At 42.0% G+C, this 13,731-nt stretch overlaps 1 protein-coding gene across 4 annotated transcripts in view; it reads right to left on the reverse strand.

Moving 5' to 3' along the window:
• Nucleotides 1–13,731, reverse strand: part of glrbb (glycine receptor, beta b) — a 223,778-nt gene that overhangs the window by 65,534 nt on the left and 144,513 nt on the right. For all 4 annotated transcript variants that reach the window (XM_072584273.1, XM_072584269.1, XM_072584271.1 and 1 more), the window contains one exon: nt 5,259–5,575. In XM_072584273.1, coding sequence (XP_072440374.1) covers nt 5,259–5,575 — 317 coding nt within the window. The remainder of the gene's footprint in view (nt 1–5,258; nt 5,576–13,731) is intronic.

The raw sequence follows: 13,731 nt of genomic DNA on the forward strand, positions 1-13,731 counted from the left end.
TTATGCCTGAAACATCGATTCTCCTGTTCTTCAAATGCTGCCTGATCGGCTGTACTTTTCCCATGACCAAGTTCCAGCCAACAGACCAAGGGATGATTAGGAATCTGAAAATCCACTTCAGATGGTAGCTAATCTCAGATTGTTGAGGTCATTGATACAGAACAGAGATTCAACACAACTGCTCTAGAGGCCGTGTTCATGAAGAAGGAGGTGTGGAGAGTAGTGATGGAAGCCACAATTGCCAACTGCTTCCACCACACAGGGTTTAAACAACTGTACTGACAGAAAAGAGAAGCAAAATGAGGTCAACCAAACCAAATTGAGGCTCTCTGCATTCGGTTATGGGAGTTGCCCGAAACTGTTCCTGGTTCTGTCTGCTAGAGTGGAGCAAGCAACAATATACCCTGCATCTGTTAGAGAGGCAATTGTGGATGAAAGATTTTCAACTGAGGAGCTCTAAGAACCTGATGCCTTTTTTCCTAGCCAAAAACACAAAAGGTCATAGGGACTATCTGTGGTCTTATACTGCAGCACAAAAACATCCAAATACATTTGGTGGCATTCATGACATGGAAGACTGTATCACACTCATCCAAAGAGAGCATTCATATCTTCCTGTAGTCTGTTTGGACTTTCAGAAACCAATCAATTAGTTGCCATTGGTTATTACGAGATCTTGTTCATAAGATTGGTGATAATATATTGAAGAAATAAGTTAGTCATTTTTCGGATGACAGGCTATAACGAATGAAGCACCAGAAGGATCTCTATTTGGCCTACAGCTTTATTAATAGTCTACACTGTCGGATTAAATGAAGAGGCCAAATATTATATATCCAAGTTTGCAAACAATACAACATAGGTGAAAAAAAAAACCAGGACACATGTTGGGAGAAGTTGCAAAGGGTAAGACAATGGGCAAGAAGGTGGCAAATGTAACATGATGTGGGTAAGAGTTAAAGTATGCAAATTTGGAGTATGAATGGAAAGGCACAATACATTTTCACAAGACAAGACACTACACAAGATCTTGTTCATAAGACTGGTGATAATATATTGAAGATTGGTAAACATACAGAAAACAGAAGTAAGTTAGTCATTTTTAGGATGACAGGCTCTAATAAAGAAGGATCAATATTTGGCCCACAGCTTTATTAATAGTCCACATCATTGGATTAAATGAATAAATGTGATATTCAAAGAGACCAGTGTGTCCTACTACACAAAAGTTAACCCACTTGAACAGAAAGACATTAGAAACACTAATGTCATATGAGCTGCAGTTGCACAAAGGTTGCAATATATGATTGAGGAAATCATGATCCAATTCGACCAATGCTGAGACCACAGCCTGTGTAACACGTACAATTATCCTTCTAGGAAGGTTGTACTTACCTTAGAAAGTGTATAACAAAAGTTCACTGGATTGATCTCTGGGATGAGCTGACTGTCCAGTGAGAAGAGATTGAGTAAGATGGTGGCTATTCTTTTGGAGGTTAGAAGATTGAAAATAATTGAAATGTTTAAAATTTATAGAAGGTCTCTGAAGATCGATACTGAGAGGCTCTTTATCAGGAGTCATAGTCTTATAAGTGGGATTCCACAGAATAAAATCACAGAATCTCTACAGTGTTGAAACAGGCCATTTGGCCCAAGTCCAACACCGACCGTCTGAAGAGCATCCCACCCTGACCTATCCCCCTACCCTATCCCTGTAACCTGTGTTTCCCATGGCAATGCACCTAACCCACACATCCTTGAACACTATGGGCAATTTTGCATGGCCAATCTGCCTAACCTGCATATCTTCGGGCTGTGGGAGGAAACCGGGAGCACCCGGTGGAGACCCACAGACACATGGGGAGGACGAGCAAACTCCACACAGTCAGTCACCTGAGGATGGAATCAAACTGAGGCCCCTGGCACTGAGGCAGCTGTGCTAACCACGGAGCCATTTTACTTCTCCCCACCAAACTGCACCACGTTAAGCTTGGTGCCATGGTGACAGTGTATGCCCCATTGCCGACCCATACCATGGGTATTTTACTTTCAATGGGACAAATGTCAGATGATCTGCTTGCCCATTGGCAAATAATGGCCCTTCAGTAGCCACCATCATTCAAATTTTACCTGTTGCAGGAGAAGCATGCATCCTGAAAGCTAGTTGCTTTTAAATTGAGTGGCTCAGGCTACCTGCTCAGGAACTCTATGAACAACAGAGCCCCTTCTGCCCCTAGTAGGTCTGGCAATGCCATTGGGGCAGGCCATGTTGCCCTGTGTAAAGTGCAGCTAAGAGTCTCAGGATAGTTGAGGAAGGGAGGTTGCTAGCTGTTTAAGACTGTGGTAAGTTTCTTCACTCAGAAGGTTGTGAATCTTGGCGTTTTTCTAACCTGCTTTTGGAAGTTGCACATGTTCAAAAATGAGATCGATAGATTTTGAAGCATGAATAAACCAAGGGCAAGAAATTAGACCTAATGTAAATGTTCGTATAGAGAACACAGACCAAAAGAACAGTATGGGACAGTACAGGCCCCGCAACCCTCAATGTTGTGCTAGCCTTTTATCCTCCTCTAAAATCAAACTAACCCATACACTCTACATTTACTATCATGTATGTGCTCATCCAAGAGTCGCTTAAATGTCCCTAATGTATTTGACTCCACTACCCACTGCTGGTAGTGCATTCCATGCACCCACCACTCTATGTGCAAAGAATCTACCTCTGACATTTACATATAACAGAAATGTATAGCACAGAACAGGCCTTTTGGTCCACGATGTTATGCCGAGGATTAATTCTAATATAAAATAAAATAACTTAACCTACGCACCCCTCAATTCACTGCTGTCCATGTGCACGCCCAGCAGTCACGTAAATGTTCCACCACCACCACTACTGCCAACACATTCCATTCATTCACAACTCTGTGTAAAGAATCTTCCTCTGACATCCCCTCTATACTGTTCTCCTAATATCTTAAAATTATGACCCCTCATGCCAGTCAGTCCTGCCCTGGGGAAATGTCCCTGGCTATTGACTCTATCCACACCTCTCATTAACTTGTATACCTTGATCAGGTCACTTCTCTCCCTCCTTCTCTCCAGAGAAAAAGGTCTGAGCTTAGTCAACCTCTCTTCATAAGGCAAGCCCTTCAGTCCAGGCAGCATCCTGGTAAACCTTCTTTGCACCCTCTCCAAAACCTCTGTATCTTTCCTATATTAGAGCGACCAGAACTGGACACAATATTCCAAGTGTGGTCTCACCAGGAACTTGTAGAGCTGTTGCAAAACCTCGCACCTCTGAAACTGGTTCCCCATGTTAATGAAAGCATATCATATGCTTTCTTAACAACCCTATCCGTTTTCATAGCAACTCTGAGGGATCTATGTACTTGCACACCAAGATCCCTCTGTTCCTCCACACTGTCAAGAATCCTGTATTTAATCCTATATTCAGCATTTGAGTTCGACCATCCAAAATACATCACTTCACATTTATCCAGGTTGAACTCCATCTGCCATTTCTCAGCCCAGCTCTGCATCCTGTCAATGTCGTGCTGCACCCTAAACTTCCCTCCAATCACCTTAAAATTATGGCCCCACGTGATAGCCATTTCCGCCCTGGGAAAATGTTCCTCACTATCCACTCTGTCCATGCCTCTCATCCTCCTGTACACCTCTATTTCCTTCTTCACTCCAATGAGAAAAGCCCTAGCTCCCTCAACCTTTCTTCATAAGACATGCCCTCCAGTACAGGCAGCATCCTGGTAAATTTCTTCTGCACCCTCTCTAAAGCATTTACATCCTTCCTATGATCAGGTGACCAGAACTAGATGCAATATTCCAGTTGTGGTCTAACCAGGGCATTATAGAGTTTCAGCATAACCTCCCAGCTCTTGAACTCAGTCCCCTTGCTAATGAAAGCCAACACATCATACGCTTTCTTAACAACTCTATCAACTTGGGTGGCAACTTTGAGGGGTCTATGGATGTGGACCCCGAGATCCTTCTGTTCCTCCACACTGCCAAGAATCCTGCCTTTAAACCTGTAATCTGCATTCAAATTTGTCCTTCCAAAATGAATCACATCACATTTTTCTAGGTTGAACTTGATTTGCCATTTCTCAAGCCAGCTCTGCATCTTGTCAGTATCCCATTGCAACCTATAACATTCTTTCACACTATCTACCATTTGTATCAACCGTCACGTCATCGGCAAACTTACTAACCCACCCTTTCACTTCCTCATCCAAGTCAGTTCTAAAAATCACAAAGAGCAGAGGTCCCGGAACAGATGCCTGCTGGACACCACTGGTCACCGAGTCCCAAGCTGAATACTTTCCATCTACTACCACTGTCTGTCTCTTATGGGCTAGCCAATTCTGTATCCAGACAGCCAACTTTCCTTGTATCCCATGCCTCCTTACTTTCTGAATAAGCCTACAACCGGGAACCTTATCAAAAGCCTTGCTAAAATCCATATATACACCATATCCACTGCTCTACCTTCATCAATGTGTTTTGTCACAATGTTCTGCTCTGAGATTTCTGAATTACAGAGCAGGGAGGAGGAGCCAGTATCTCGCCACCGCTGCTCACTATTTATCATTCCCTCGTTACAGCCAAAATTTTGAATCTCCTGGTGAAATTGCAAATGGAAGAAATGAATAGATATATCAAAGTGATCAATTTGCAACATGTTCTGTTTTAAGCCAATAATTTACTTAATAATTATTTTAGGCATTGTTTACAGGATTGTCCCATTCCTTTCCATCTTTCTTTATACAGTGAACTTTCATTGTGCACCTGAAGTTTGAATATTGATTCAAGCAGTTGAAGTTGCTGGCATGAACTACGGAAATTACACACTTTAGATTTTAAAACAGAGCTGTACGAATCCCAGCAGGAACAACAAGATTTTCAGATTCTATCTAAAGTAATGTGATACAAGGCAGGTCCTGAGAATTGTATGTAATCTGTGTTCTTCATACTTACTAGCATATTGTTTCTGATGTAAATTAACAAAATAACAACATAATATTGTTTTGCTTTGTGAAACTACTGTTGTCCTTCAGGGGTTGTCAGAGAATTCCCAGAATCTAGTATATTTGTGAAGTTCCCCAACATAAAAAGATTTTAACTCCTGCTATGATAATAATGACGTAACAATCCTTTCTCATACCTTTCATAGTTAGAAACAGTGAAGTGGCAAAAATGAAAATGGACTATACTTATAAGTGAGTCACTCAGTTTCTTACCTGTAATGTGCTAATATGAACGGGAGTACCTGTTCCATTTACAGTATTCTTAGAAGATGGTTTGACCCAGTTTCCACATCCTTTTCCTTCTGCCTGCTCCTTGGCTTTCAGTTTTTTTTGCATTCGAGCTCTTTCAGCTTCAACTTTTTTTGGACTGTTCAAAAAAACCTGAACAACAGCATATTCTACAAGGGATGCAAACCCAAACAGGAGGCAAGCGATCAACCAGATGTCCAAAGCTTTCACATAGGAGACCTTGGGCAGCTCTGCAGCAAGAGACATACACTCCGAAGACAAGTTGAGGACTGAAAAGATGCCTGTGAGAAACAAACATGAATGTTACCAGCAATATTTAACAAGTAGTTTTCAATGTAAATACTAGATTCATTAAGTTCATTGTATTTTAGTAAAATATGGTAGTCATAGTCCCAGAGGGCCACTCTCTCATCAGAGAGAAGAGACACTGGTGCTGTGTTTAACTTAAGGATCACCGTGCTGCAGGTGAGGGAACTGATATGGAATTGCTGTCCTCAGCTGGTACTGTTAGTGTCACTCTGCATTGAAAATTAGCTGTCCAGCCAACTGAGCAAACCAACCCCCTCACCTTGGACCAGATGGTGCAGGAATCCCCACCCACCTACCAACCTTAGAACAAACAGTTGTCAATAGGTAAAAATTTGAGAATTTTTATGCAGAAGCAGTGACAGTCCGGTTTCCATTTTTAAACACTAAGATGCCGATAGCTTAATCTCAATTACATTCTGTTTATAAGCCTTAGCAACTCAATAAGCCAATTACGACACAATATTCCGTCAATAATTCACTTGACCTACATTCTGTTTGTCATGTTTTGGAGATGCTGGTGCTGGACTGGGGTGAGGTGTACAAAATTAAAAATCCCACAACAACAGGTTATAGTCCAACAGGTTTAATTGGAAGCACTAGCTTTTGGAGCATTGCTCCTTCATCAGGTAGTTGTGGAACATGACCACATAACACAGAGTTTATAGCAAAAGCATTACAGTGTCATGGAGTTGTAATGATATTTTAATCAACTTTTAGTTAAAAATTACACAAAACCAGGTTATAGTTCTTAAACAAATTTAGATTAAGAATGGGATATGGTGGTTTAGGTTCTTTATCCCAGAAAAAAACATTCTCAAGATGGCATTAGCTTATCTAATAATAAGTGTCATCTCAGATCAGACAATGTATTAAAGGTGTGAAGGTAAAGTCTGGACCGATATTGAGTCAATTCTATTTCTAAAGTTGGGCCCACAGAATCTTACAGTTTTTGAGCAAAATAAAATGTAATTCTGCAAATACAAATTCACCCCATAAACTTCCATGTGTGAGTGTACAGGAGAGACAGCATGGGTGTGCATGTGTAAGTGTGTGTGTAAGCTTGGTCAAGTATGTGTATGAGTGTGATGGGGTATAAGCCTCAGAGGTTGCATCTTTGGGAGGGGGGGGGGAAAAGAGTGCAGGGGGTGCATGCGTGCGCATATGAAAGAGAACTTGTGTATGAGAGAGGGTCTGCGTGAGTGTGCGAGTATGTAGGAGTGTGGGTATGTGTGTGAGAAAGAGACCATATAGTGCAGTGCGGTCACCTGTAATGTGACATGAACCCAAGGTCCCAGTTGAGGCCTTCCCCCAACTTGGCTATCAGTCTCTGTTCGACCACTTTGCGTTGTTGCTCATCCCAAAATCTGCCATGGAGGACGATCACCTAAAGGTTCGAGACCAAATGTCCTGGACCGCTGAAGCGTTCCCTGACTGGGAGGGAACACTCCTGCCTGGTCCTGTCCTGGGAGCAGAAAGCATATGCCATGTTCGTCGTGGCCTGCAACACATTATCAATGAGGAGAAGCATCTTGCCAAGATCTTCCTTACGCCTCCACTTCTCGCCTTTAAACAACCACCAGACCTTAAACAGATCGCTGTTCGCAGCAAGTTGTCCAGCCTTCAGGACAATATTGACCACAACACCGTACAACCCTGTCACAGCAGCCGCTGCAAGACGTGTCAGAATGTTGACACAGATACCATCAAATATACGTCAGGTACTCATAGAGTCAGAGATGTACAGCATGGAAACAGACCCTTCAGTCCAACCCATCCATGCTGAACAGATATCCCAACCCAATCTAGTCCCACCTGCCAGCACCCGGCCCATATCCCTCCAAACCCTTCCTATTCATATACCCATCCAAATGCCTCATAAATGTTACAATTGTACCAGCCTCCACCACATCCTCTGACAGCTCATTCCATACATGTACCACCCTCTGCGTGAAAAAGTTGCCCCTTAAGTCTCTTTTATATCTTTCCCCTCTCACCCTAAACCTATGCCCTCTAGTTCTGGACTCCCCAATCTCAGAGAAAAGACTTTGCCTATTTATCCTATTCATGCCCCTCATAAATTTTGTAAACCTCTATAAGGTCACCCCTCAGCCTCCGATGCTCCCAGGGAAAACAGCCCCAGCCTGTTCAGCCTCTCCCTGTAGCTCAGATCCTCCAACCCTGGCAACATCCTCGTAAATCTTTTCTGAACCCTTTCAAGTTTCACAACATCTTTCGATAGGAAGGAGACCAGAATTGCACGCAATATTCCAACAGTGGCCTAACCAATGTCCTGTACAGCCGCAACATGACCTCCCAACTCCTGTACTCAATACTCTGACCAATAAAGGAAAGCATACCAAATGCCTTCTTCGCTATCCTATCTACCTGCGACTCCACTTTCAAGGAGCTATGAACCTGCACTCCAAGGTCTCTTTGTTCAGTAACACTCTCTAGGACCTTCCCATTAAGTGTATACGTCCTGCTAAGATTTGCTTTCCCAAAATGTAGCACCTCGCATTTATCTGAATTAAACTCCATCTGCCACTTCTCAGCCCATTGGCCCTCTGTGACTCTGCCAACGTTGTCTATCTCATATGCTGCAGGTGGGGATATCTTGAGGCTTAGTACATTGGCGAGACTGAACAGACACTACGACAATGGATGAAGAGACAGCGCAACAATCACTAGACAGGACCATTCCCTCTCAGTCAGGCAACACTTCAGTAGTTTGGAACATTTGGCCTCGGACCTCTGGATGACAATCCTCTAAGGCTGGCTCGGGACAATCAACAACGCAAAATGGCCGAGCAGAGACTGAAAGCCAAGTTGGATAACCATAAGGAAGGCCTCAACCAGGACCTTGGGTTCATGTCATACTACAGGTGACCCCATTGCATGATACACTCTCTCTCTCTCTCTCTCACACACAGACTCCTATATACTTGCACACTCACACAGGTCCTCTCTCATATGCACACCCATGCAGCAGCCGCACCACACTACCACCCCCCCAACACACACACACACACACACATACTCCTTCACATGCACTCACATCAACACACTCCCACACACACACACACCCACTCTGTATCTCCTGCATGCACACACACAAGTTTATGGGGTGAATTAGTATTTGCAGAATTACATTTTATTTTGCTCAAAAACTGCATAAAGATTCTGTAAGCCCCACTTTAGAAACAGAATCAACTCAATATTGGTACAGACTTTATCTTCACACTTTGATGCGTTGTCTGAGCTGAGGTGACACCTGTTATTTAGATAAGCTGATGCCACCTTGAGAATGAGATTCTGGAACTTAGAGAACATTAAAGAACCTAAACCACCATATCCCATTTTAAAAGATGAAAATCTTTAATCCAAATTTGTTTAAGAACTATAACCTCATGTTGTGTGATTTTTAACTAAAGTTGTTTAATAGATTATTGCAACTCCATGACACTGTAAATTCTGTGTTGCATGATCATGTTCCACAACCACCTGAAGAAGAGGCACTGCCTCAAAAGCTAGTGCTTCCAAATAAACCTGTTGGTCTATAACCTGGTGTTGTGTGATTTGTAACTCTACAAATTTAACTGTTATACGATAGCAACTCAACCAGACAAGCTGTTTTCTTGTATTTTTAACTGCTATATTACATTGGCTCAATCATACTGCTGCCACTCTCCAACATGTTTCCAATGCTCCTATCAAATCAAGGGCCTCTAAAACAGCTCCAGTCATTCCATTATCATCAATCCAATGGCAATTTGGCAAACTTTCTTCTTCAAAGGTGTCACAGCTCAATATTTGGACTACAGTTGCCAGTCCCAAAAGGATAAGCTGTGACCTCTATACAAAGATCTGGTCTCTGTCATCTGAACTAACGTTTGTTCGGAAAGATTTTTCAATTGACTTTCAGGTGTCAGAGATTCAGCTGAGGTCACAAGGTTAAGTTATATTGGATTCATCACTTTATTCCTGGTTTTACAAAACATTTATAAAAGTGTTGTTCTGTTTAGCTTTTCTAGAGCCAGCTCTGCAAATGTGCTGTCCATTTGTCACGTGAATGTAATTGCCTGTGATTAATGGGATATTGATCTCAATCCAAATTACAGCTTAATTTCTAATCAAGTTCACTGAGCGTTTTTGAAATAGGTTTTACTTAAACATATTTTTGAGTTAAAGAAACTTGTGAATGTGTTTTTTATTCTGAATAATAGCATACAAGGGAATCAAATTGACCTATTTAGTAATTAGTCATTTTTATTAATGGTATGATTGGAATAATAATATAATGGAATAGTGCTTGATTATTAACACATTCATCCCATCATGGTCTTAACAGTACACTGAGATTCCTCTATTCCTTTAACCCATTAAGAAATTTTTATTCTATTTAGAATGAGGCTTCCTTACTCTTCTCATATGTACACCTCACATTTACTAATTCTTTCCCAATTATGAATCTATTTTACAAATTTATTATTGCTTCACTGTATTTTGACACAGTCTTCCTCTCCATTAATGGCACACACCAATTGGAGTCACTCTCAAAGTTTGAAATTGTACCAGATTCAAGTCCAAGTTACAATGGCCCCAGAATTGGTCTTTGTAGAATACCACTTCCCAACTTTTGTCAGTCTGAGTAACCACGCTAAACCACTACTCAGATTTCTGTTCTGGAGCCAGTTTTCTCCTGTCATTCTTCAATTTGTCTCCTGAATCCAGATGTCCTGCTCTTTATCATGACTCCATCACTGTGTATTTGTTGGAAACCAAGACATAGAAAAGGTAATTATGAGTTGAAGTGGTAGCACACAAACTTCATGTGATCAGTTGAGCAAAACAAAAGTAACATGCAGCCTAACATTGTTGACCAGCAGCGTGCTCTGCAGGGGGCCAGGAGTGTCTTGTATAGCTAGCCTCCATTTTTTAAAGGTTTTCTATTCATTTTAAAAAATGACACAAATTTGTAGAACCATACAGATTTACACCATAGAAAAAAGCACTTCAGACCCCTAGCATGTGCAGTCAGAAACAACCATTTAACTATTCTAATCCCATTTTTCACCACTTGGCCTTTAACCATATGGGCTACAAATGTGAGTGGAACTGTATTAGAAAATCTTTGCTGGAAAGAAGAGGAGCAGCAATGGAGCAACAGGTTGAAGTGAAGGTTACGAAGTTCTCTGATCAGGTGCTAGAAGTCTTAATCCAGAGGTAGAAAGAAGAGAGGTCAGGTTTTCACAGGGGGCAGGAATGGTTTTAAGGCATATCCTGAAAAACTGAGGGCAGGTGTTCATTCTTAGAGTCTGACCAGATGGCTTGGCTACACTGCCTTCAAATGACCTCATGTATGTGCTCAAGGTCAGAGAGTGCTTCTTCTATTGTTTCAGACCCACTTCTTCTAGCTTCAATCTCTTCCAGTTAGTTAGACATGTTTCGGGTGTAACCCTTCTTCAGCACTGGGTGGGTGGGGGGGAGGAGAGATGCAGATAAAGGGCGAGGCAGGGGCAGGGTGGTGAAGATAGGTGAAGACAGGTGGAGGGTATGACCTGGTTGGTCAATGGGAGGAATGAATCTGGTTGGTGGCTGTAAGCAGTGGCAGTGAGGGGGGGGGAACGGGCTGGGAATGGAGTTAGGAGATGGGGACAGAGGTCATTTGAAATTAGAGAACTCAATGTTGAGTCCTCTGGGCTGTAGGGTGCCCAGGTGGAAGGTAAGGTGTTGTTCCTCCAATAGGCCCTGTGGTTAGTTTTGGCAATGGAGGAGGCCAAGGATGGTCATGTCAGAAAGGGAGTGGTTGGGGAATTGAAAGGGTGCTGACCGAGAGGACTAGTCGACCCCTGTGGACCCAGCTGCAATGCTCAATGAGTCGTTCCCTTAGTTTACGTTCGGTCGCCCCAGTGTAGAATGGATCCATTTCAGGATTTTTGCTGGGAAGCCACTGATGGCCCATAGCAGAGTATTAGATAGATAGAGTCATAGGGATGCACAGCATGGAAACTGACCTTGCGGTCCAACTCATCCATGCCGACCAGATATCCTAAATCAGTCTACTCCCATTTGCCAGTACTTGGCCCATATCTCTCTAAACCCTTTCTATTCATACACCCAGCCTTTTAAATGCTGTAATTGTACTAGCCTCCACCACTTCTTCTGGCAGCTCATTCCATGCACGCACCACCCTCTGCGTGAGAAAGTTGCCCCTTGGAGCAACCACAGTGTCAGCAAGTGATTTGAAAGGAACTGGAGATTGAGCAGCTGGTCACAGAAACTATTTTAGGACTAGGTCATTTTGCCCCTTAAGCCTACTCCATTCCCAGAAAGATTTTGGCTGATCAGATTCATGTCCAGCTCCGTGTTCCTGTCTGTCTCTCCCCATCTATGAGCCCAAAATCCATTCACTTGTTGATCTAAAATCTGTTTAACTGAGCCTTGAATACTTGACTGACCTCAGTTTCTCCAGCTCTCAGGGAAAATGAGTTCCAAAGACAAACAACTCAACGAGAAAAAACAATTCCTCCTTATTTCTGCTGAAAGTGGGAAACCTCTCATTTTTAAACTATGTTGTCTAATTTGAGATTCCCACACAAGGGAAAATATCCACTCAGCAGCTATCCCATCAAGTATGTCAGTAACGGCTGATTCGTTTTTGACTAATCGGAGACAGACGTACAGGTGTAGAATGACAGTCATTATTTTTAAGCAGCTAGCCTCTCATTAATTGTAGTGAATCAAAAACTTTCAGGACAGATCACTAGCACATTATTAAATAATGTGGCTATAGTTCGGATGCCACATTATTTTGTGTCTGGTCACCCACAGATAGCACTTTCAATGGCCATACAAATGGTAGCCCTCACAGTCGTGATACAATGTCCTCTATAACTGTCGGTTCCGGCACCTTGATAAAGTCACATTTGTGCTCTTTCTGCTTCCTTCTGGAAAAGGAGGACAAGAGGAATTCTCATCTGTTTTCTTTAACCTTTCTTGTATGTCCAATATTTAATTTCTGGTCCAGTTGCTTCAGAAGCCATGTTTCAGGAATTCCAAATGGTTCTGCAACTCGAGCTTCAATTTGGATTACAACCTCCTTATTTTGGATTTTGTGTATATTGCCCTGTACAGGCAATTTAAGTCATTTTTTAACAGCTATCGCTTTCATTTGATTTTTGATGTTAAATTTATACCTGTGCTTCCTAACTGTATGTGTTTCTTGACTATTTGTTATTCTTGACCCTGATCTTTGTGTGGCCTTGACTCTCACCTCCTGTTCCTGTTATTTTCAGACATCTTATTTTATTCAGACCCCATCCCTTTTTGCTAGTGAAAAACTCAACACCAGCCCAAATTATCCTTTCCATTTGGATGACGGTCCCACCCTGGTTCAGGTAGAGCCCATTCCAGTGCACCAGCACACTTGTGCCATGAAATCAAATTTTTCAACTCACACTAATCCTTCAGTGACCCACATGTCTTCTTAACTTTTCTATCTCTGTACCACCTTATGCAGTTCAAGTTACAGTGCTGTGCTTAATAGAAGGCAGCTAGTACAAATCAGATTGCTAATTATATCACAGGAAGTGACATCAGGTCTGATAATTGTGTGTAAATAGACTAATTACATAAAAGAATAATGCAGAGATATCTCCATGTTCTGAACATGAAGCACATAGTTCAACAAATGGTTCGAGCGACCAAGACATCTTCAAACACACTTACAACCTGATGGTAGCATTAAGTTCATAAAATATAGGGGCAAAATTAGGCCATTTGATCATGGCTGATATGCTCCTCACCTCCATTTTCCTGCCTTCTCCCATAACCCTTCAACCCATTATCAATTACTACTAATCTGTCTAACTCCTCCTTAAATTTACTCCCTGTTCCAGCATCCAACGCACTTTGTGGTAGAGAATGCTACAGATTTGCAAACCTTTGAAGTTGTTTCTCCTCAACTCGATTTTAACTATGCTATCCTTTATCCTAAGACTATGACCTTTTATCTAAGAATGCCCCACACATCTATTTTATCCATACCTTTTATAATCTTGAATTCATCAATTTAACCTCCCCTCACTCCTCTAAATTCCAGAGGCTAAACTATTCAATCTCTCTTCAT

Source organism: Chiloscyllium punctatum, chromosome 14 (assembly GCF_047496795.1).
Source record: "Chiloscyllium punctatum isolate Juve2018m chromosome 14, sChiPun1.3, whole genome shotgun sequence".
In the NCBI taxonomy this organism is placed as follows: Eukaryota; Metazoa; Chordata; class Chondrichthyes; order Orectolobiformes; family Hemiscylliidae; genus Chiloscyllium; species Chiloscyllium punctatum.